This window comes from Anomaloglossus baeobatrachus, chromosome 5, assembly GCF_048569485.1.
Source record: "Anomaloglossus baeobatrachus isolate aAnoBae1 chromosome 5, aAnoBae1.hap1, whole genome shotgun sequence".
In the NCBI taxonomy this organism is placed as follows: Eukaryota; Metazoa; Chordata; class Amphibia; order Anura; family Aromobatidae; genus Anomaloglossus; species Anomaloglossus baeobatrachus.
The window spans coordinates 330837580-330858907 of NC_134357.1; the positions used below are offsets into that span (position 1 = coordinate 330837580).

Consider the following 21328-nt stretch of genomic DNA (forward strand, 5'->3'; position numbering starts at 1 on the left):
TTGAACAAGTGAAATGCATGTTCAATTGGGTTAAGATCTGGTGATTGACTTGGCCATTGCAGAATGTTCCACTTTTTTGCACTCATGAACTCCTGGGTTGCTTTGGCTGTATGCTTGGGGTCATTGTCCATCTGTACTATGAAACGCCGTCTGATCAACTTTGCGGCATTTGGCTGAATCTGGGCTGAAAGTATATCCCGGTACACTTCAGAATTCATCCGGCTACTCTTGTCTGCTGTTATGTCATCAATAAACACAAGTGACCCAGTGCCATTGAAAGCCATGCATGCCCATGCCATCACGTTGCCTCCACCATGTTTTACAGAGGATGTGGTGTGCCTTGGATCATGTGCCGTTCCCTTTCTTCTCCAAACTTTTTTCTTCCCATCATTCTGGTACAGGTTGATCTTTGTCTCATCTGTCCATAGAATACTTTTCCAGAACTGAGCTGGCTTCATGAGGTGTTTTTCAGCAAATTTAACTCTGGCCTGTCTATTTTTGGAATTGATGAATGGTTTGCATCTAGATGTGAACCCTTTGTATTTACTTTCATGGAGTCTTCTCTTTACTGTTGACTTAGAGACAGATACACCTACTTCACTGAGAGTGTTCTGGACTTCAGTTGATGTTGTGAACGGGTTCTTCTTCACCAAAGAAAGTATGCGGCGATCATCCACCACTGTTGTCATCCGTGGACGCCAAGGCCTTTTTGAGTTCCCAAGCTCACCAGTCAATTCCTTTTTTCTCAGAATGTACCCGACTGTTGATTTTGCTACTCCAAGCATGTCTGCTATCTCTCTGATGGATTTTTTCTTATTTTTCAGCCTCAGGATGTTCTGCTTCACCTCAATTGAGAGTTCCTTAGACCGCATGTTGTCTGGTCACAGCAACAACTTCCAAATGCAAAACCACACACCTGTAATCAACCCCAGACCTTTTAACTACTTTATTGATTACAGGTTAAAGAGGGAGACGCCTTCAGAGTTAATTGCAGCCCTTAGAGTCCCTTGTCCAATTACTTTTGGTCCCTTGAAAAAGAGGAGGCTATGCATTACAGAGCTATGATTCCTAAACCCTTTCTCCGATTTGGATGTGAAAACTCTTATATTGCAGCTGGGAGTGTGCACTTTCAGCCCATATTATATATATAATTGTATTTCTGAACATGTTTTTGTAAACAGCTAAAATAACAAAACTTGTGTCACTGTCCAAATATTTCTGGACCTAACTGTCGATAATGGATAGATAGATATGTCGCGGGCGGAGGAGGGGACGCCGCGCTCTCCCTACTGCTGCTCGGGTCCGGCTGGCACCGCGGCCGCTGCTGCCGCTGCTCGGTGGCTCGAGCGATGGGCCGGATCCCGGGGCCTCGAGCGGCGCTCCTCGCCTGTGAGTGAAAAGGGGATTGGTTTTGGGATGAGTTTATTGTCCGTGACGCCACCCACGGTTGTGGTGATTTATTAACACCACCGCTGCTCTGTATGGGGATCCCGGGCAGGATGGTATGGAGCAGCCAGTTGTTATGTTGCCCCTCCGTGGGTAGGGGTTGGTGATCCCGGGGCCCAGTGAGGAGGTGGGTGATGCAGGGCCTGGTGGGCGCAGGGACGCTGGGGCTGCGCTGTGCCTTGCGGCACTGTGGTACTCACTCAGCCTGAGAGTTGGTCGGTTCCCACGGACGGCTGCACTTGCTTTCCCCAGTAGGTGACGGTGACGGTTCCTCTGTCCTGCACCTCTGTTGATATTGGTTGCGATGGGTTCCCACCGGTAACCCGCTCCCCGGCTTGGGTATGGGCCGGAGGAGCCCTACTTTGCCCGCAGGCGCTGGCCCTGAGAAACTGGTGCCTTGGCGATGGCGGTGTCTCTCCTCAATGGTTGGACTTTTGCCTTCAATCGGGACTTGGTTGTTGGGAGACAGACGTCCCCTTCACTGACGGATTTGGCAAATTATGGCGACTCCTAGCCTTGCCGGGATCCGAGAGGTCCCTGCCCTGGTGCTGACTGTCCTTTGTATACTGCTCCAGACCGCCGGGCCACTACCCGTCCGCGGTCCTTCCAGCAACCTCCGAGCAGTCCCACTCCAGACAATCACCGCCGTCTGCTGACCTTGCTGACACTGTCCAGGCACACAGCCACGGACCAACTTCAGGCTTTACTACTGTTTCTTGTTACTTTACTTGACTTCAGCTTCACTCCTCTACCACTTCACTTCCTCACTAGACTCTAGTCTGGCTTCAACTCAACTCCTTCCACTTCCTCCTCCAAACTCTATCTTAACTGTTCTTCACTCAAGCTCTGCCTGAGCTAAACCTGCTCTACTCGACTCATCTCTGTTCTCCACTGCACTCGACTGCCTGGTTCTTCCCGGCTCCAGGGTTGTGTACTCCTCGGTGGGCGGAGCCAACTGTCTGGCCCACCCCCTGGTGTGAACATCAGCCCCTGGAGGAAGGCAACAAGGATTTGGGTTAGCTTTGATGTTCCTAACTGGGGTGTAGGGTGTGGTGGTGTTGTGACCTGTGACTCCTGGCTTGCCCAGGGCGTCACATTCCCCCTTAGCAAAATGCAGACCGTCCGCGGGCTGCCCGTCCAACACCGGTTTTATTTTCTGTAAATATATAAAAAGGTAAACGGTAACATAATACACTTTATAACAACATCCCACAACGGGAGGCACATTTCTTAAACGTTACTAACGGTTTTACGGGTACGGTTTCCGCTCTCTCCCACCCAAGCAACCTGGCCCTGATGCTGCCCCTAAAACCCAGGCAGCACCCCTTTACCCAAGTCCAGCACAAGTTACCCGAGCGGGATCTGTCCTTCCCCTCCAGAGGGTAGCCACCGGTTCCTGTGGTGGCTGGGCCCCAGCCTGCTCTACTGAGGGCCCTCCCTCCAACCTGCCTCTCCGGAGGCGGCATTGCGGAAACGGTACGGTAAACCAACTATTTACATGCCACTAACGTTTGTGGTTGCCCTGCAAGTTCACGGGCTTGTCCATGGATAGTTCCCATGCCAAACTTTCAAACGGTCCCCACGGGGACAACGGTGCCGGCTCCGGCCGGTTGCAAATAACGGTAGATAATCTGGTTAAATTTTGGTTATTATCATTTTTCATCATTTTCAAACTTTTCAACAAACACAACTCAGTGGTGGTCCCAACGGGGACTGGACAACGGTGCTCCGCTGCCCTCACTCCGGACCTTCAGCTTCATCCGAGGGATGGGGTGCAGGACTCACTCTGCTCTCCTGGCTGCCCCGCAGTTTGGCGTCTAGGGCAAACCACCCCCTCTCTCCACAGTGCCGGGTGTACTGCACTATGTCACCCGGCATCAGATTACGGCCGGGGTGCTCCTCGGGCAGATGGGCATTCACATCCCGCCGGGCTATAAACACTTCGGCCTCCAGGCCCGGTTCATATATAAACCCATAGCCCCGGCGGACATCAAACCGCCTCACCTGTCCCTCGTACAGCGGGCCCCAGACCCGGAATGTTGCTTGCCGGAGGCTCTCCTTCTCTCTTATGGCTCGGGCCACCAGCTCCGCCTTTCTCCTCTCTCTCTCACCGATCTCCAGGCCCAGCGGTACCGGCTCCCTGTCCCAATACGGCGCTGCTGCGAGCTCCGGCGCACGGGTCGGGCCCCGCGGGACATTCTGGACGTTGCCCACTGTCAGGGATCTGGGCGTCAAGTCCCGCGGTGTCTTGGCCTTGGGCGCCACCTTGCAGCGACAACCCGGCGCTACCTCAGCCGAGGTGTGGGGGATGGGCACAGGGGCTTTCCGCAGCTGGGCCTCCGACTTGGAGCGGGTCATTGGCTCCGGCTCGGGGACTTTCTCGGACAACGTCTCGTTTCGGACTTCGGGGCCTTCCATGGCAACACCTCCGGTCGACTACGGGCTCCGGCTACAGGTCGGCCTGCCTGGGCGGGGATGCTGAGTATCGCTACCGGTTGCGATGGTAGCGGGGCTAGTGGCGGGGTCACGGCCCCCGAGACGGGTGGCGAGGGAGGCAGCGGGGGGAGAGGGCTTGGACCGGGTCCCTCAGCCGCAGTGACCGGTCCCTCGGGGACATAGGGGCGTGGGTCACTCACCCTCCCTTCCTCCGCCTCCTCCTCGCGTCTCCGCACGGTGGCTATAACGTCCGCCATGTCGGTCTCCCACTCCTCCATGAGGAGCTGCATCCTGACCTGCAGCCGTTGGTAGAGCTGCGCGGTCCGGATCTCCACCCACGCCGCGGTTCCAGGCGCGGGGGCTACGGTGTCGCGGGACGGCATCCACATTCTGCTGGCGGCTTTTCCCAGGAACAGTATGTCTGCAGAGTCCTGGCGTCCCTGCTTTTATAGCTGCGGTTACATGCAGCCAGCCGCCATCGCGTCCCCCTTAGCTTCTTTCCGGCCCCTCCTTTATTGGGGCGGAGTTTTGGCCTTCGCGCCTCTGCTACTCGAGAAGACACTCGAGCGGGAACTTTTCGCGCCAAAGATGGCGACTTTTTCAGCCGGATACCTCCGGCGGTCACAAGGCGCACCTCTACCCAACGGCAGAGCGGTAAGATCCTGTTCGTGACGCCAAGTTGTCGCGGGCGGAGGAGGGGACGCCGCGCTCTCCCTACTGCTGCTCGGGTCCGGCTGGCACCGTGGCCGCTGCTGCCGCTGCTCGGTGGCTCGAGCGATGGGCCGGATCCCGGGGACTCGAGCGGCGCTCCTCGCCCGTGAGTGAAAAGGGGATTGGTTTTGGGATGAGTTTATTGTCCGTGACGCCACCCACGGTTGTGGTGATTTATTAACACCACCGCTGCTCTGTATGGGGATCCCGGGCAGGATGGTATGGAGCAGTCAGTTGTTATGTTGCCCCTCCGTGGGTAGGGGTTGGTGATCCCGGGGCCCAGTGAGGAGGTGGGTGATGCAGGGCCTGGTGGGCGCAGGGACGCTGGGGCAGTGCTGTGCCTTGCGGCACTGTGGTACTCACTCAGCCTGAGACGATGACACAGTTCTCGGTAAACAAACGGCTGGTTTGTCGGTTCCCACGGACGGCTGCACTTGCTTTCCCCAGTAGGTGACGGTGACGGTCCCTCTGTCCTGCAACTCTGTTGATATTGGTTGCGATGGGTTCCCACCGGTAACCCGCTCCCCGGCTTGGATATGGGCCGGAGGAGCCCTACTTTGCCCGCAGGCGCTGGCCCTGAGAAACTGGTGCCTTGGCGATGGCGGTGTCTCTCCTCAATGGTTGGACTTTTGCCTTCAATCGGGACTTGGTTGTTGGGAGACAGACGTCCCCTTCACTGACGGATTTGGCAAATTATGGCGACTCCTAGCCTTGCCGGGATCCGAGAGGTCCCTGCCCTGGTGCTGACTGTCCTTTGTATACTGCTCCAGACCGCCGGGCCACTACCCGTCCGCGGTCCTTCCAGCAACCTCCGAGCAGTCCCACTCCAGACAATCACTGCCGTCTGCTGACCTTGCTGACACTGTCCAGGCACACAGCCACGGACCAACTTCAGGCTTTACTACTGTTTCTTGTTACTTTACTTGACTTCAGCTTCACTCCTCTACCACTTCACTTCCTCACTAGACTCTAGTCTGACTTCAACTCAACTCCTTCCACTTCCTCCTCCAAACTCTATCTTAACTGTTCTTCACTCAAGCTCTGCCTGAGCTAAACCTGCTCTACTCGACTCATCTCTGTTCTCCACTGCACTCGACTGCCTGGTTCTTCCCGCCTCCAGGGTTGTGTACTCCTCGGTGGGCGGAGCCAACCACATGGCCCACCCCCTGGTGTGAACATCAGCCCCTGGAGGAAGGCAACAAGGATTTGGGTTAGCTTCGATGTTCCTAACTGGGGTGTAGGGTGTGGTGGTGTTGTGACCTGTGACCCCTGGCTTGCCCAGGGCGTCACAGATAGATAGATAGATAGATAGATAGATAGATAGAGGGATAGATAGATAGATAGATAGAGGGATAGATGATAGATAGATAGATAGATAGATAGAGGGATAGATACATAGATAGATAGAGGGATAGATACATAGATAGATAGAGGGATAGATAGATAGATAGATAGATAGATAGATAGATAGATAGATAGATTTAAAAAAAGAGGACTGGCAGCATTTCCAAATGTGAATAGGTGCGCACCTGTTCATGATGCAAAATCTAAAGTAGAAAAAAACAGTCGCACACTATAATGGCACAAATATACTGTACACATTAAAAAAGGGTTTTGGAGGTGTTTAGAATATTAAAATGGCCATTGTAATACTAGCCCAGCGCCACGTCACAGCAACCTCCTTTGCTGGGTCCTACTCTAAACTGCATCTGTTTGGGCTACTTAAAAGCCTACATAAGATCAGCAGGTGAACCAGGAAGTCTAAAACACATGACGCTAATGGGCAAGATGGGGGGTGGAGTACAAAGCCAGTCAAAAGGACATCACTCCATATTAATGGCCATTTCAATATTCTAAACACCTCCAAAAACCTTTTTTAGTAAGTGTATATTTGTGCCATTATAGCGTGCCACTGTTTTTCTCTTTTTTTATATATATATTTTGCATTCTGAATAGATACGCACCTATTCAAATTTGGGAGTGCTGCCATTGCTCTTTTTTCATTATATTTAGTATAAAGTGATGTCCTTTAGACTGGTTTTGCACTCCACCCCCCACCTTGCCCATGAGCCTCATGTGTTTTAAACTTCCTGGGTCACCTGCTGATCTTATGTAGGTTTTTAAGGAGTCCAAACGGATGCAGTTTAGTGTAGGAACCAGCAAAGGAGGGTGCCGTGAAGGGGCGCTGGGCTAGTATTACAATGCCCATTTTAATATTCTAAACACCTCCAAAAACCTTTTTTAGCAAGTGCATATTTGTGCCATTAAAATGTAATGTCATGAGGTTAGCTAAGTACATTGCCTGCGGTGATGAGCTCCACTGAACTTGTGACATCAGCACTTGTTACTGAGTTCAATGAACACCACGATCTCACCGCAAATCTTGAGGACGGCCAGAGACTGAGACTAGCATTGGCGTCACAAGCTCCCGCAAAACTTGAGGTGATATCGCTGGGGCTCGTCATCCCTGCAGCTACTTGCACATTGCTGTGCAAGCAGCTGCGGGGCTGGAGTGAGAGTGGGACAAAGACTGCAGGGGCACCGATAGATGGAAGCCACACGGAACTGCTTCCATGTGGCTTTTAGGGATTTTGACGACCCGCTGACTTGTATTGAGTCACAGTCTGCAAATATGTACCGCCTCGCCTGCGACCGCCGAGCCGCTCGGGTCCGGGCTCGCGTGTCGGTGGCTCGAGCGCCTCCGGACCCGAGGGTCACGTCGCTCTGGAAGGGTGTAGTGGCGGTGCACTCAGGGGTGGTGGGGTGGTTGTATTGTAAAGTTCGTGACGCCACCCACGGGTTGTGGTGATGGTGCACACCACCGCTGCGGTAAAGGTACGGTGACTCCCGGGAGCGGTGTAGGGGCGCAGCTAGGTGTTGACCCCTCCGTGGGTAGGGGATGTTGGTCCCGGCGCCCGCTTGGCAAGGGGCTGGGGTGCAGGGTGCAGTGTGGCGGTGCAGCGCGGTGCGGTGCCTGAGGGCACTGGTGTACTCACTCTGATACAAGACACTGGAGATGCTGGTAAACCAAACGAGGTGACGAACGGGGCCCGCAGCCGGCTGCAGTTTCTCCAGATAGGTTAGTAATGTCCGCCTTTCTCCTGCACCTGTATGTGATCTTGGCTACTGTGCCTGAGCACTGGTAGTCCGCTCCCCGGCGTATATGTGTCGTAGGAGCCCGTTTGCCCGCAGACGCTGGCCCCTTGGATCTCTGGACTCTGGCGGTGGCTCCTATCCGGACGGGTTGGGCTGTTGCCTTCAATCGGGACTTAGGTGGGAATGAACCCCTGAGGTCCAGGCCGCAATCAGTTAATTTGACTATGGTGGTGGCTTATAGCCTAGTTCGGGGTCTGAGTACCCTGCCTGGTGCTCCGGTATCCAGTTAGCTCCCCGGTTCGGTTCCAGCGGGCCACTACCCTGTCCCGGTCCCTTACGGTTCCGCTGGTCATATTCCCGGTCTCCTGCAGGCGGCCACTACCGTCTGCCTGCCTGACTGATCGGGGGTCCTAGGTTCCAACCTAGAACTGTCCTCCTAACTCCTCTCTCTTCCTCTCCCCAAACTTCACTCCTCGTGTTTTTCCTGCCTCAGGCCAGCAGACTACTCGGAGGGCATGTCTATCCGCCTGACTCAGCCCACCTGTTGTGCCTGTCTGACTCTGAGGGAGGCAATCAGGTCTTTTGGTTGACTGGTGGTACCTTACTGGGGTGGGGGTGTATGTGGTGAGTGTAATGACCTGTGACCCTTGGGGTGTCCAGGGTGTCACAATTACAGAACAGAATAGGACATGTTCCATAATAACAAAACGGATATACAAACTCCAATGTGTTTTTTGTAGGAACTGATGTAGCACTTCCGTGTGCCATCCAATCCTACACAAAACACATTGAAAAGATGGAACAAAACAAAATAAAAAAAAAAGGAACTGACCAGGACAAATGGAACAGTCTGAATGAGCCCAAAGGTGGATCTGACAACTTATTATGCTGCCTTATGTAAAAACAACTCCCCCCTATGCAACTCTATACAGTAGAAAATGGCAAGGTGCAAACCACTTTTTAAGACCGTCCTATCAGTCAAGAAAAGTCAATGACATCCCTACTATTTATTCTGCAGCTACACATACTGTCCTCTTTCTGCCCCATTGTAGCACACACTTTCCTATTTATGATCTCCAGCCACAAGCTACATGAGGGGCCGGCTATGGTGGAGGGTAACCTCATAGATACTCGCTTAGGAGTATTTTTATAAAGCCACCTGCATTTTACTGCAAGTTACACAGTTTTGCTAAAGTGGGTTTCTGAAAGGTTACCCTCATCCCCAGTCTGCCCAATATCAACTGCGCTGCTAGTGATCATCAATGCGATACTGTGCAGTAGGAAGAAGACCATACAGTATGTGTTACAGTGGGGCAAGTAGCAGGAATTATATTGAGGTTTTTGGTGGGCTGATAGGAGACTTTTAAAAATGCACCCAATCATTTTCAATTTAACAAGCAAATAAAAACCCAATAGCATTGCAACAGAAACATAAATAAATCACAGAAAAACAGCAGCATCCAATTCATTTTTAACTCCCTAGAAGTGACATAATTATATTACTTGTACATCAGGAATTGCCAGAGATGTTTTCTGCTAAGGCATATCCTTAAGCTAAGTTCACATATTCAGTAGTCATCCGTTACCGTAGAACGGCTCCAGCAGCAATCGGTTGGCAAAAAAGTTGTACAGACACAACTTTTATCTCCTTTTTTTTAAAAAAAATAATTTCAGCTGGATCCTTTTTTTTTTCTTTTTTTTAACATCGAAGTCTTAAGGCCACGTCACACTAAGCAACATCGCTAGCAACATCACTAGCAACATCGCTGCTAACGAACAACTTTTGTGACGTTGCTAGCGATGTTGCTGTGTGTGACATCCAGCAACAACCTGGCCCCTGCTGTGAGGTCGTTGGTTGTTGCTGAATGTCCTGGGCCATTTTTTAGTTGTTATTGTCCCGCTGTGAAGCACAGATCGCTGTGTGTGACAGCGAGACAGCAACAACTAAATGTGCAGGCAGCAGGAGCCGGCTTCTGCGGAGGCTGGTAACCAATGTAAACATCGGGTAACCAAGAAGCCCTGTCCTTGGTTACCCGATATTTACCTTTGTTACCAGCCTCCTCCGCTCTCACTGTCAGTGCCGGCTCCTGCTCTGTGCACATGTAGCTGCAGCACACATCGGGTTAATTAACCCGATGTGTGCTGTAACTAGGAGAGCAGGGAGCCAGCACTAAGCATTGTGCACTGCTCCCTGCTCTGTGCACATGTAGCTGCAGCACCCATCGGGTAATTAACCCGATGTGTGCTGTAACTAGGAGAGCAAGGAGCCAGCGCTCAGTGTGCGCTGCTCCCTGCTCTCTGCACGTGTAGCTCCGTGCGGTGGTAACCAAGGTAAATATCGGGTTGGTTACCCGATATTTACCTTAGTTACCAAGCGCAGCATCTTCCACGCGGCCCTGGGGGCTGGTCACTGGTTGCTGGTGAGCTCACCAGCAACTTGTGTAGCGACGCTCCAGCGATCCCTGCCAGGTCAGGTTGCTGGTGGGATCGCTGGAGCGTCGCAGTGTGACATCTCACCAGCAACCTCCTAGCAACTTACCAGCGATCCCTATCGTTGTTGGGATCGCTGGTAAGTTGCTTAGTGTGACTGGACCTTTAGGAAGACTAATCCATTAATTAGCCGTCCGTTATCTTCCATTTGAAACTGATCCAGTAAGCAAAAAATGGATCCTTTTCAAATGAAAGAAAAATGGATGGATAATTACCGGATCCATTTTCCATAGAATTCAATGTTAAAAAAACAGATACAGCTGAAATCAGTTGTTTAAAAACAAAAACAAAAGTTCTGTTTGCACAACTTTTTTTCCCAAAGGATTGCTGCTTGATCTGTTCTCATGGATGATTACTGGACATGTCAACATAGCCTTAAGCTTCTGACGAGTCAGGATATTGAAGCTGAGAACATTACTAAATCATTACTTATCTCATACTGAACAAAACATTGTGAAATCCAAACTCACAATAAGGCTGGTGTCCCACTTGCGATTGCCTCGCGTGTATCTCGTGAGAGTTTCGTGGTGAATCACCCGTCACAAACTCATAATCTGCTCACAAGAATGGGACGGCTGCATAGAGATGCATGCAACCGACCCGCTCCTGTGAGCAGAGTGTGAGTCCATGCCGGGTGATACACCGCCAAACATGCGCGAGATACACGCGAGGCAATCGCAAGTGGGACACCGGCCTTACCCTTGTTTGAGCATCAAACATGACATCTTAACATTGTCCCTAGCTATTGTGTGCATACCACATTCATCTGGACTCACTACATACCTGCTAAGATCCAAATTGCCAACAATTCTTCCTGAGTTTACAGTCACTTTTGCAACAGCAGTGGTTGTCTAAGGAAGGAATATGAAAACTATGGATCATAATCTCAAATGAAGAATAGTACTTACAGACTACACTGAGGAAATGTGGACCACCTCATGGTCAAAGGTCTGGACACAGCACAACTGCAGAAGGCTGAGCAAACAGGTTTCTCATGCTGTTATTCAGTACATTCATTCATGGCCAAAAGTGTTGCCACACTTGAAATTGTTCCAGAAAATGAAGTATTTCTCCAAGAAAATTATTGTAATTACACATTTTGCTATACACATTTATTTTGTATATGTGTATGGAAAACACAAACAAAAATGCAAATTGGATAGATTTTCGCACAAAACTCCAAAAATGGGCTGGACAAAATTGTTGGCACCCTCAACTTAATATTTAGTTCCACACCCTTTGGAATAAATAACTGCAATCAATGCCTTTCCATAATTATCAACAAGCTTTTTACATCTCTCAACTGGAACTCCAAAAATGTTCCAGACAAAATTGTTGGTAGCCTTCACTTAAGTGTTGCGTCTTGCTTTCAGGACTCAATCCGCTAACCTTGTGCTCTATGGTCAGTTTCTTTTCTTAAGCCCCCGTCACATTAAGCGACTTACCAGCGATCCCAAAACGATGCGACCTGATAAGGATCGCTGGTAAGTCGCTGGTGAGATGTCACACAGTCAGGTCTTACCAACGATACAGGTCGCAGTAGCGACCTGTATAACGATCTCTGCTGTCATTGGGACCCTGTCACACAGTGTCAAACATAGCGATGCGTCCAGCCCAGCAGGACATCGCCTTTGAAGAAAATGGTCCAGGACATTCAGCAACGACCGGCGACCTCACAGCAGGGGCCAGGTCGTTGCTGGATGTCACACATAGCGACATCACTAGCAAGATCGCTGTTGCGTCACTCAAAAAAAACCACTCAGCAGCGATGTCGCTAGCGATGTCGCTTAGTGAGACGTGGCCTTTACTCAGCTACAGCCTGGTCAGTCCCCATTTGAATGCTTATGGATGTTTTATCTTTGTTTATCCTTCCTTGGTTTGCTGTTAGTCAGTTGTTCTCTCCTTTTTATTTTGTCTCTGTCCTATCACATCCCGGGTGGGCCTATTTATACTCTCCTTGCTCTTGCCTTCTGTGCAGGCTATTTCTATGTGCATTACTGCTAAAAAGCTGTAGCCCTGTAGCTAGGAAGTTTGCCTGTTAGGCAAAGACCAGTTTTGTGATTACTCTGTGTTTTCTTATTTGCCTTCCTATTAGAAGAACACCTAAAAATTAATCCAGACTATCCTCCATTACAAACTTCGATCAATTTTTCTCTGCCATCTATGTCTAGGGAGATTAGCTATAGTGACATGGGTTGTAAACTTCTTGATTACGTTGCCCTCTGTGGACAAAAGAACATGAAGTTCTCTGGAGATGGACTTGTAACCTTGAGATTGTTGATATCTCAACAATTTTAGTTTTCAAGTCCTCAGACAGCCATATGCCAACTTATTAAAAGGGTCCTTTGACAATTAGATGATCACCTGCTGTGTCCCCAGGAAATCAATTCTAATCTTTGTGGAAACCAGGCAATAAATGTTCAATTTCCCTGCAGCACCACCCCTGGGCAAGTTGAAGAATTATAGTGCCCTTTCAAAAGGAACCTGCCACACAATTCATGCTGCCTGAATCTGAATTGCAGCCTATTAACTGAAATGGGATGGGGAGAAGCCACCGGGCTAGTCAGGTCTCTCCGTACAGCTCCAGGATAGATTTCCATGCTCTAATGCAATGTTTCCCAAACTCCAGTTCTCACAGGCCCCAAACACATCATGTTTTCAGGATTACTTAGTATTACAGAGGTGACTGTATATTTACAAAGCCATCAGTAATTGTCACAAGTTCTCTTACCTGTACAATACCAAGGAATGTATGATATGTTGAGGGCCATGAGGACTGGTGTTTAGGAAACACTTATTTAAGGCAAGTCTTCCAGCTCAACCTCTTTCATAATAAACCATCCCCATAGTCTTGGGTACATGTTTTCATGAACATGGTAACACCATGATTAAGGCCACAAGGTGCTGGCTTTTAACCCCTGAGATTGCTGTTTTTCCTTATCTATGGTCGTTATGTGCTGCCCCCACGTCAGCAGTCGGGCTGCTCGGATCCGGATCCGCAGTGGCTCGAGAGGTCTCCGGACCCAGGGGTCGTGCGGACACTCAAATAAAAGGGGGCGTAATATGTGCAGGGGATTGTCGTAGATACTTCGTGACGCCACCCACGGTGTATGGTAAGATGGAGTACCACCGCTGCTGTTGGGGAGCACCCGGGGGCTATGGAGCGGCAGCTGGGTGTCAGTGTCCAGAACACGGGAGGTGATGGCGGGCAATGGTGCTGCACTGGGACCGAGGGTGTTGATGCACTCACGATTAAATGATTGCACACAAGTCCGCTGGTAAACCAAGGTGTCAGTGGCCGGATGCCGCCTCCGGGTGTATACGGTTCCCACACCCGGCTGCTGTACCAATGTCCCTTCCTCCGGCACTAAGTATTTTTCTCCTTCCGTGGACAACCTCGTGTGGAACGGGGAAGTCCTCTCCTGGTTCTGTTTGGTTGGGAGATGTGCCCGCGAAAAATGACCCGTGAAATCTCAGTGGGTTGTTGCTGATATCATATCCCCGCTTTGGGCTGCCGTTTCGCTCTATCTGGGCTAACACTCTGGAACAACGTCTGGAACCTTGTCCCGGCCTGGTTAGTTAGAGAAGGGACTTGCAACCGTCTTCTAACTAGTGTCTAGGTACCCCGCTTGTGCACGGTTTCCGGACCGGATCTCCTCTGTCGGTACCGGCGGGCTCCAACCCTGCCCCGGTCCACTTTGGATTTCTCATGACCGGACTCCCGTCGCCTTTGGACACGGTCCACTGCTTGCCACCTAGCCAGGAGACCAGGGCCACTACCCTGGCTACCCTGCACTAGGCACAGACTTCGCTTCACTTGCACACTGACTTGAACTTGCACTAACACTCCTCCTGGACTCCAACTTATACTCCAACTCGAACTCAAACAGAATTGTTCCTCCCCCAGATCCTCAAGACCCCTAGGTGGGCGCTCCCAATCCGCCTGGTCTTGCCCATTGGTGTGTCCTTCCTACCCTGAGGTGGGTGGCTAGGGTTTTGTGGCAGATGGTACCTGATGTGGGATGGTGTTGTGTGGGGCATAGTGTTCCTCTGTGACCACCTGGCGGCGCCAGGGCATCACATTTAGATAAATGCAGGTTTTATAGTCTAGAATAGAAGTGCTAGGCTTCATTCTTCCTTTATCTAAACGTTGATTCATACTAATGACACATCCCTTTTAAATCAATGGGCTGTTTATGTAATGCCGAACTAAAGCCTCTACCTAACCACCCTCCAATCTGGTCATGAGAACTGAGAATTCCAAAAATGTGTTTTTATAAGTTGGACTTGGATTTGTGTTTTTATGACCCAAGTAACTTGACAACTATTTTACGATAAGCAAATAGTATTTCAAAACTTAACCTACCAGGTTTAAGAGGAAGACAGGAGCCAGAGAAGAGTTGGGTAAGATGACATAAGCCTGAATATCCAGTTTTGGTGAAAGAGACACATTTCCTGGCTTGATATTCAATGATGGAGCTAATGTGGATGAAATTTGCAGTTTCATGAGCATATCTGGATACATCTTTGATAACTGTATTAAAAAAAGAAATAGCCTAAGAATATTGTTGTGTTGAGCCAATGTATTAAAAAAGTACGTTTTTTTTAAAGATTTTTTACCTGAGGGATCAGCACCCCAAATGAAGAGGTGTTCAGTCGAATGTTGAATTCCTTTGGAATCTATGGAGGAAGACAAAGCCTGAACATGATATAATTCAAAATAACAAAAAACAATAAAAAGAAGCCTACTATTGTGATCAAAAATAATTGTAGTGCTATGTACAGCATATACACTAATTTGCAATACCTTCCATTGCTTAAGTATAGATAATTTATTGTCAACTGATGCTTTCATATAGGCAGAGGCAGATGTAGATGACATGACAATAGTGCTGTCAATTTACTGTAAATATCATTTTGTCTGTAACATTTCTGTTAATGCGAGGAAGAGCAGAAGAGGGAAGGATCCGGCACAGACTCTTCTATGGTAAAAACATTATATTCTTTATTCCAAGCATTAAAAAAGACGATGTGGAGACCAAAATGGTGTACAAGCAGGGAAAGGAACTTTATGCGTTTCGGACCCAACGCGTAAAGTTCCTTTCCCTGCTTGTACACCGTTTTGTTCTCCACATCGTCTTTTTTAATGCTTGGAATAAAGAATATAATGTTTTTACCATAGAAGAGTCTGTGCCGGATCCTTCCCTCTTCTGCTCTTCCTCACAGTATTACCGGCTGGGACCTGCCGGTGGATACCGAGCACTTGCGAATGCAACAACCCAGGCTACAGGTAAGCTGAAATCCTTTTCCACTTACATTTCTATTAATGCCTTGTAAAACTTAATTGTCCTCTGTCATGTACAAACATGTATCTTGGGTTGTATTATCGGGTTGTGAAGGGGGAATAAACATTGAAAATATTTGATTAAAAATCATATACTATAAAACCTTTCCAAAAACCATCATCTAGTAAAACCTCTCCAAGAAAAAATCAAGATCAGATTTTTTGAGGCAGATTTTTAGTTCCCTCATATTTTAAGCATTTTTTTGGAGAGTAGCTCTAATTAGAAGAAAAAGGTGGCTTCTTTAGTCCTATGAACCTTGTGGCCCTTCAGCTCAAAACTACAAGATTTATGTATATCCCATAGATACACTGGTTCTTCAAGGAGTTGTCCACCTTAACTTTATTTGAACAGATGTTTTGAGGACATACTTTTGTGCCACTGGCATAGTTCTATTACACCACTTGTTAGTACAGCCTTTCTCCCAGATTTCTCCTGTTCCAAACATGGCAGTAGATGGAGAAGCATATGACCAGACCTGTCCATTAACATCCTGCAATTGATAAACAGCTTTCTTATGCACAGTGTTTTTCAATTGGAGGTCAGTTCTGGTCACAAGAGCCTCAACAGAACCGAGGAAGGAAACGCCAGCAAGTGCAGTGGGGGGCACCACAATTTTAATATACAGGGTGGGTCAAAAGTATGGATACACTCTGATAAAATGGAAGTGGTTGTTATCACCTTACCATTTGTGGCATATTAGTACATGAGAGGGGCAAAGCATTTGAGGCCGGGTGACGCGCATGGTGGCCATCTGCAAAGCCGCCATTTTCAATTCAACTTTAATTTGTTTCAATGGGAAGGGGGTCATATGACACATCAAACACATAGAGAATTGCCCAAAAAAAACAAGGGTGTGCTCATTTTTAACGTAGCTTTAGTCATTATCGAGTTATTGACACATTTGTGACATGGAGCAATGACAGTAACCCACTAAAGGATGTGCTCAAAGTGCTGCCCATTGTGTTGAATTGTCAATGCAATTCTCTTCTCCCACTCTTGTCCCACTGAGAGCAATACTGTCAGGGCCAGGTGGACGGGCAGACCCAGGAGGTGGATCCACTGGGCCGAACTCCTAGATGGTGGTAAGGGGTCCGGTAGCTGGAGCACTATAGGCAGCAGAACAGTCCGTGCACACGAGAATAACGGAGAAGTCCCTGGGACCACGGAGTCACTGATGGTAGTCCGGGTGACGCAGCTCAGATTCGGAAGCCGAGAAGATGTCAGGCGGGGTCCGGAACCTTTGGAGCGAGATGACGGGTCACCGCAGGGATCCGAGATGGTACGGACTGTCAGGATGGCAGATGGACAGCGTTCGGGGTTCGGGATTCGGCAGGACCGGATGGCAAGGCAGGCACGGCTCTACAAGAGAGATAGGTGAGTATATCACAGTGACACCAGGAGACCTGACTCCTAGCTTAAGAAACACGAAGATCAGGCCCCGCCCCCTTGGACATTAAACCCCTTTATACCCTGTACCTGTTTGCATAATTTCCTGTTAATGGACGCTGGCCCTTTAAGAAAGGGTCAATGACCGCGCGCGCGCCCTAATGCGCATGCGCGCGGCCCGAGTGCCAGAAGCCAGAGCAGGAAGCTGCGAGGAGGAAGCAGCAGGGCCGAGCTGGGGCTGGGAAGCTGACGGGCGCCGGGAGCGGGGACCAGAACGCCGGGGACGCGCCGGCAATGGCTGCTGGAGAGCGGGGAGCGGCGGTGACCGGACCGAGGAACCGGGAAGCGAGGCAGGGGAGCCGGGGAGCGTGACAGGTGAGCCGGAGGGCAGCGCAGGGGACCCGGGGAGCGTGACAGTACCCCCCCCCCCACGCCCCCCTCCCCGCAACCGGGACAGGAAGGCACGGATCAGCGGAGTACCCACATTCTCCCGAGGCTCCCAGGACCTATCCTCAGGACCATACCCTGCCCAGTCCACCAGGAAGAACTGTCGACCCCGTACGGTCTTCATGGCCACGATATCCCTTACCGCATAGATGTCATCATCGGCAATAGGAGGAGGAGCCAAACTGGCAGCAGCGGAGAAGGGACCAAGGACAACCGGCTTGAGCAGGGAGACGTGGAATGAGTTGGGTATCCTCATCGTGGCCGGGAGCTGTAGCTTGTAGGAGACCTCATTGATCTTGTTGAGGACTTTAAACGGCCCGATGTAGCGAGGACCCAGCTTGTAGGATGGTATCTTCAATCGGACGTACTTGGAAGCAAGCCAGACTAGATCTCCAGGAGAGAAACACGGAGGGTCCAGACGTCTCTTGTCTGCGTGTCTCTTCATCCGCAGGGAAGCACGCCCAAGGGACGCCTTGACAGAGTCCCAAATGGTTGCAAAGTCATGAGCTACAGCATCAGCAGCAGGGACATCCGAAGAAGGAGATACAGGCAATGGGACAGACGGCTGAAGTCCGTAAACGACATGGAAGGGAGAGCTGGAGGACAACTCACTGATGTGGTGGTTATGGGAGAATTCAGCCCAAGGAAGAAGCGTGGACCAGTCATCGTGATGGGCGTTGACATAGTGACGTAAGAAGGAGGTCAAGATTTGATTGACCCTCTCCACTTGGCCATTAGACTGAGGATGGTAGGCAGAAGAAAAGTCCAGAGTCACTCCCAGATGTTTGCAGAGAGACCTCCAGAAGCGGGAGGTGAACTGAGTTCCTCTGTCGGATACGATGTGTGATGGAAAGCCATGCAAGCGGAAGATGTGATGTATATAGGCGTCCGCGAGTTCCTGAGCAGAGGGCAGTCCAGCCATAGGGACGAAATGAGCCATTTTAGAGAACCGATCCACCACGACCCATATGACTGTGTGTCCAGAGGACAATGGCAAGTCCGTAATAAAGTCCATCGCTATGTGTTGCCACGGAACTGAGGGTATCGGCAGAGGCAGAAGACGGCCATATGGCAGGTGTTTGGGCGTCTTGTTCCTGGCACAAGAGGAGCAGGCAGAGACAAAAGCAGCGACGTCCGTGCGAAGGGATGGCCACCAGTAATGACGTACAATCGCACCCCATGTTCTCTTCTGACCAGCATGACCGGCTGTTTTCGAGGCATGACCCCAGTGTAACACTTTTTTCCTGTCAGTCTCAGAGACATAGGTCTTCCCGGGCGGTATCTGGGCCAGGGTGACAGGGGCCACCGGAATGATTTTGCTAGGACAGATGATGGGTTGGGTAGTCTCCTCCTCCTGCTCCATGGGCATGAAAGACCTGGACAAGGCATCAGCGCGTACATTCTTGTCCGCGGGTCGGAAATGGAGCTGGAAATCAAACCTGGCAAAGAATAAGGACCACCTGGCTTGCCGTGGGTTCAGTCGCTGAGCGGACCGCAGGTATTCCAGGTTCTTGTGGTCCGTGTAAATAATCACGGGGTACACTGCTCCTTCCAGAAGGTAGCGCCATTCCTCCAGAGCCAGTTTGACTGCCAAAAGCTCTAGGTCACCGATGGTGTAGTTGCGTTCAGGCGCTGAGAAGCTCTTGGAGAAGAATCCGCAAGTCACCATCTTCCCGGAGGAGGACTTCTGCATGAGCACTGCTCCGGCTCCCGAGGAGGAGGCATCCACCTCCAAGGTGAACTGGCGGTTTAACTCCGGACGGTGGAGTACAGGAGAGGAGGCAAATGCCCTCTTCAGAGAGCCAAACGCGGCGTCGGCTGCAGGGGACCAGTCCTTTGGATTAGCCTCCTTCTTGGTCAAAGCGGAGAGAGGAGCAGTCAGAGCAGAGAAGTGAGGGATGAACTGGCGGTAGTAGTTGGCGAATCCCAGGAAGCGTTGGATTGCCTTCAGTCCAGAAGGAGGAGGCCAGTTGAGAATGGAGGAGACCTTCTTTGGATCCATCTGCAGTCCGGTATCAGAGATGATGTACCCCAGGAAGGGGAGAGAAGACTGCTCAAAGACACACTTCTCGTACTTGGCGTACAGACGATTTTCTCTCAGTCTCTGTAGAACCAGCTGTACGTTCTCTCTGTGGGTCTGGAGGTCCGGAGAGAAGACAAGGATGTCATCCAGATACACTACCACACAGACGTAGAGAAGGTCCCGGAAAACGTCGTTCACCAGTTCTTGAAAGACGGCTGGGGCGTTACACAGGCCGAAGGGCATCACGCAGTATTCATAGTGCCCATCACGAGTATTGAACGCGGTCTTCCATTCGTCCCCAGAGCGGATGCGTACCAGATTGTAAGCACCCCGAAGATCCAGCTTGGTGAACACACGAGCTCCTCTAAGCCGGTCAAACAATTCGGGGATGAGCGGCAGAGGGTACTTGTTTTTTACGGTGATTTGATTCAATCCCCGGTAGTCTATGCATGAGCGTAAGCCGCCCTCTTTCTTCTTGACGAAGAATAAGCCTGCTCCAGCAGGAGAGGAGGATCTCCGAATGAATCCCCTTGCCAGGCTCTCTGTGATGTAAGTAGACATGGCCCTTGTTTCGGCTGGAGACAATGGATATATCCGTCCTCGAGGTGGTGTTGTTCCCGGGAGCAGGTCGATGGCACAATCGTAAGGACGATGTGGCGGAAGTACCTCAGATTCCTTTTTATCAAAGACGTCTGCGAAGGACCAATAGGCCGAGGGCAGTCCTGGTAGGTTCTCTGGAACCGGAGGTCGTCGGATGGGTTGTATGGTCTTTAGACACTTCTCCTGGCACGAAGAGCCCCATCGGGTGATTTCGCCAGTGCCCCAGCTGACTGATGGTTCGTGTGTCCGCAACCAGGGAAGTCCCAGCAGGATTTGATGGGACATGTGTGGGAGGACGTAGAGAGCGATGTTCTCGGTGTGCAGGGCACCAATACGCAGTTCGACCGGCCTGGTGATCCAGGAGATGGTGTCAGAGAGGGGTCTCCCATCCACAGAGGCAATCACTAGGGGCTTGTCGAGTGGAGTAACAGGCACCTGGTACTTGTCCACCGTGGCCTGCTGGATGAAATTGCCTGCTGCCCCTGAATCGAGGTATGCCTCAGCCGTGAACCGCGTCTCTCCCGTTGTCACTTGCACAGTCCACGTAACCGGATCTGAGAGAGTCCCAGCACCTAGGGTGGCCTCTCCTACCAACCCTAGGCTTTGGAGTTTCCCGGCCTCTCTGGACAGGAGCGTAGCAGGTGTGTGCCCTCTCCGCAGTAAAAGCAGAGACCCTTGGCGAGCCGCTCTGCTCGACGTTGTTCAGACTGCCGCACTCGGTCGATCTGCATGGGCTCGTGGACGGGGGCCCCAGCTGTCGATGACTGAAGTACGGAGGGCTTCTGCGGAGGAGAGGAATGCCGTACCGGACGTCTCTCACGGGACACTTCCTTGGATCGCTCCTGAAAGCGAATGTCCACTCGAGTCGCTAGGGTAATCAGGGCATCCAGGGTGGTCGGTACGTCACGACCCGCCAGCTCATCTTTAATGCGCCCCAAGAGTCCTTCCCAGAAGGCGGCGGTTAGGGCCTCGTTGTTCCAGCCGAGTTCCGAAGCCAAGGTGCGAAACCGGATTGCGTATTGACCCACCGTCAGAGTCCCCTGACGTAACCAGAGAAGAGACGAAGCAGACGCGGAGGCGCGTCCGGGCTCATCAAAGGTGCCACGGAATGCCTGCAGGAACTCCTGGATGTTCGTGGTCACAGGATCCCCCTTCTCCCTCAAGGGGTTCATCCACGCCAGTGCCTCACCCTCTAGATGGGACATGATGAAGGCGACCTTGGCTTGGTCGGAGGCAAACAAATGCGGCAGCTGCGTGAAATGGAGGGAGCATTGGTTTAAGAATCCCCTGCAGGTCTTGGGGTCTCCGGCGTATCGGGGTGGTGAGGCCAAACGAAGTCTGGAAGTAT

General features: G+C 50.9%; 1 protein-coding gene across 1 annotated transcript in view; it reads right to left on the reverse strand.

The window, feature by feature from the left end:
* LOC142311410 (bactericidal permeability-increasing protein-like) overlaps window positions 1–21328 on the reverse strand; it is a 66423-nt gene that overhangs the window by 12974 nt on the left and 32121 nt on the right. Inside the window, exons 9-11 of the mRNA XM_075349803.1 lie at window positions 14800–14859; window positions 14546–14713; window positions 10963–11030 (exon numbers count right to left, since the gene is read on the reverse strand). Of these exons, the coding sequence (XP_075205918.1) occupies window positions 10963–11030; window positions 14546–14713; window positions 14800–14859 (296 nt within the window). The remainder of the gene's footprint in view (window positions 1–10962; window positions 11031–14545; window positions 14714–14799; window positions 14860–21328) is intronic.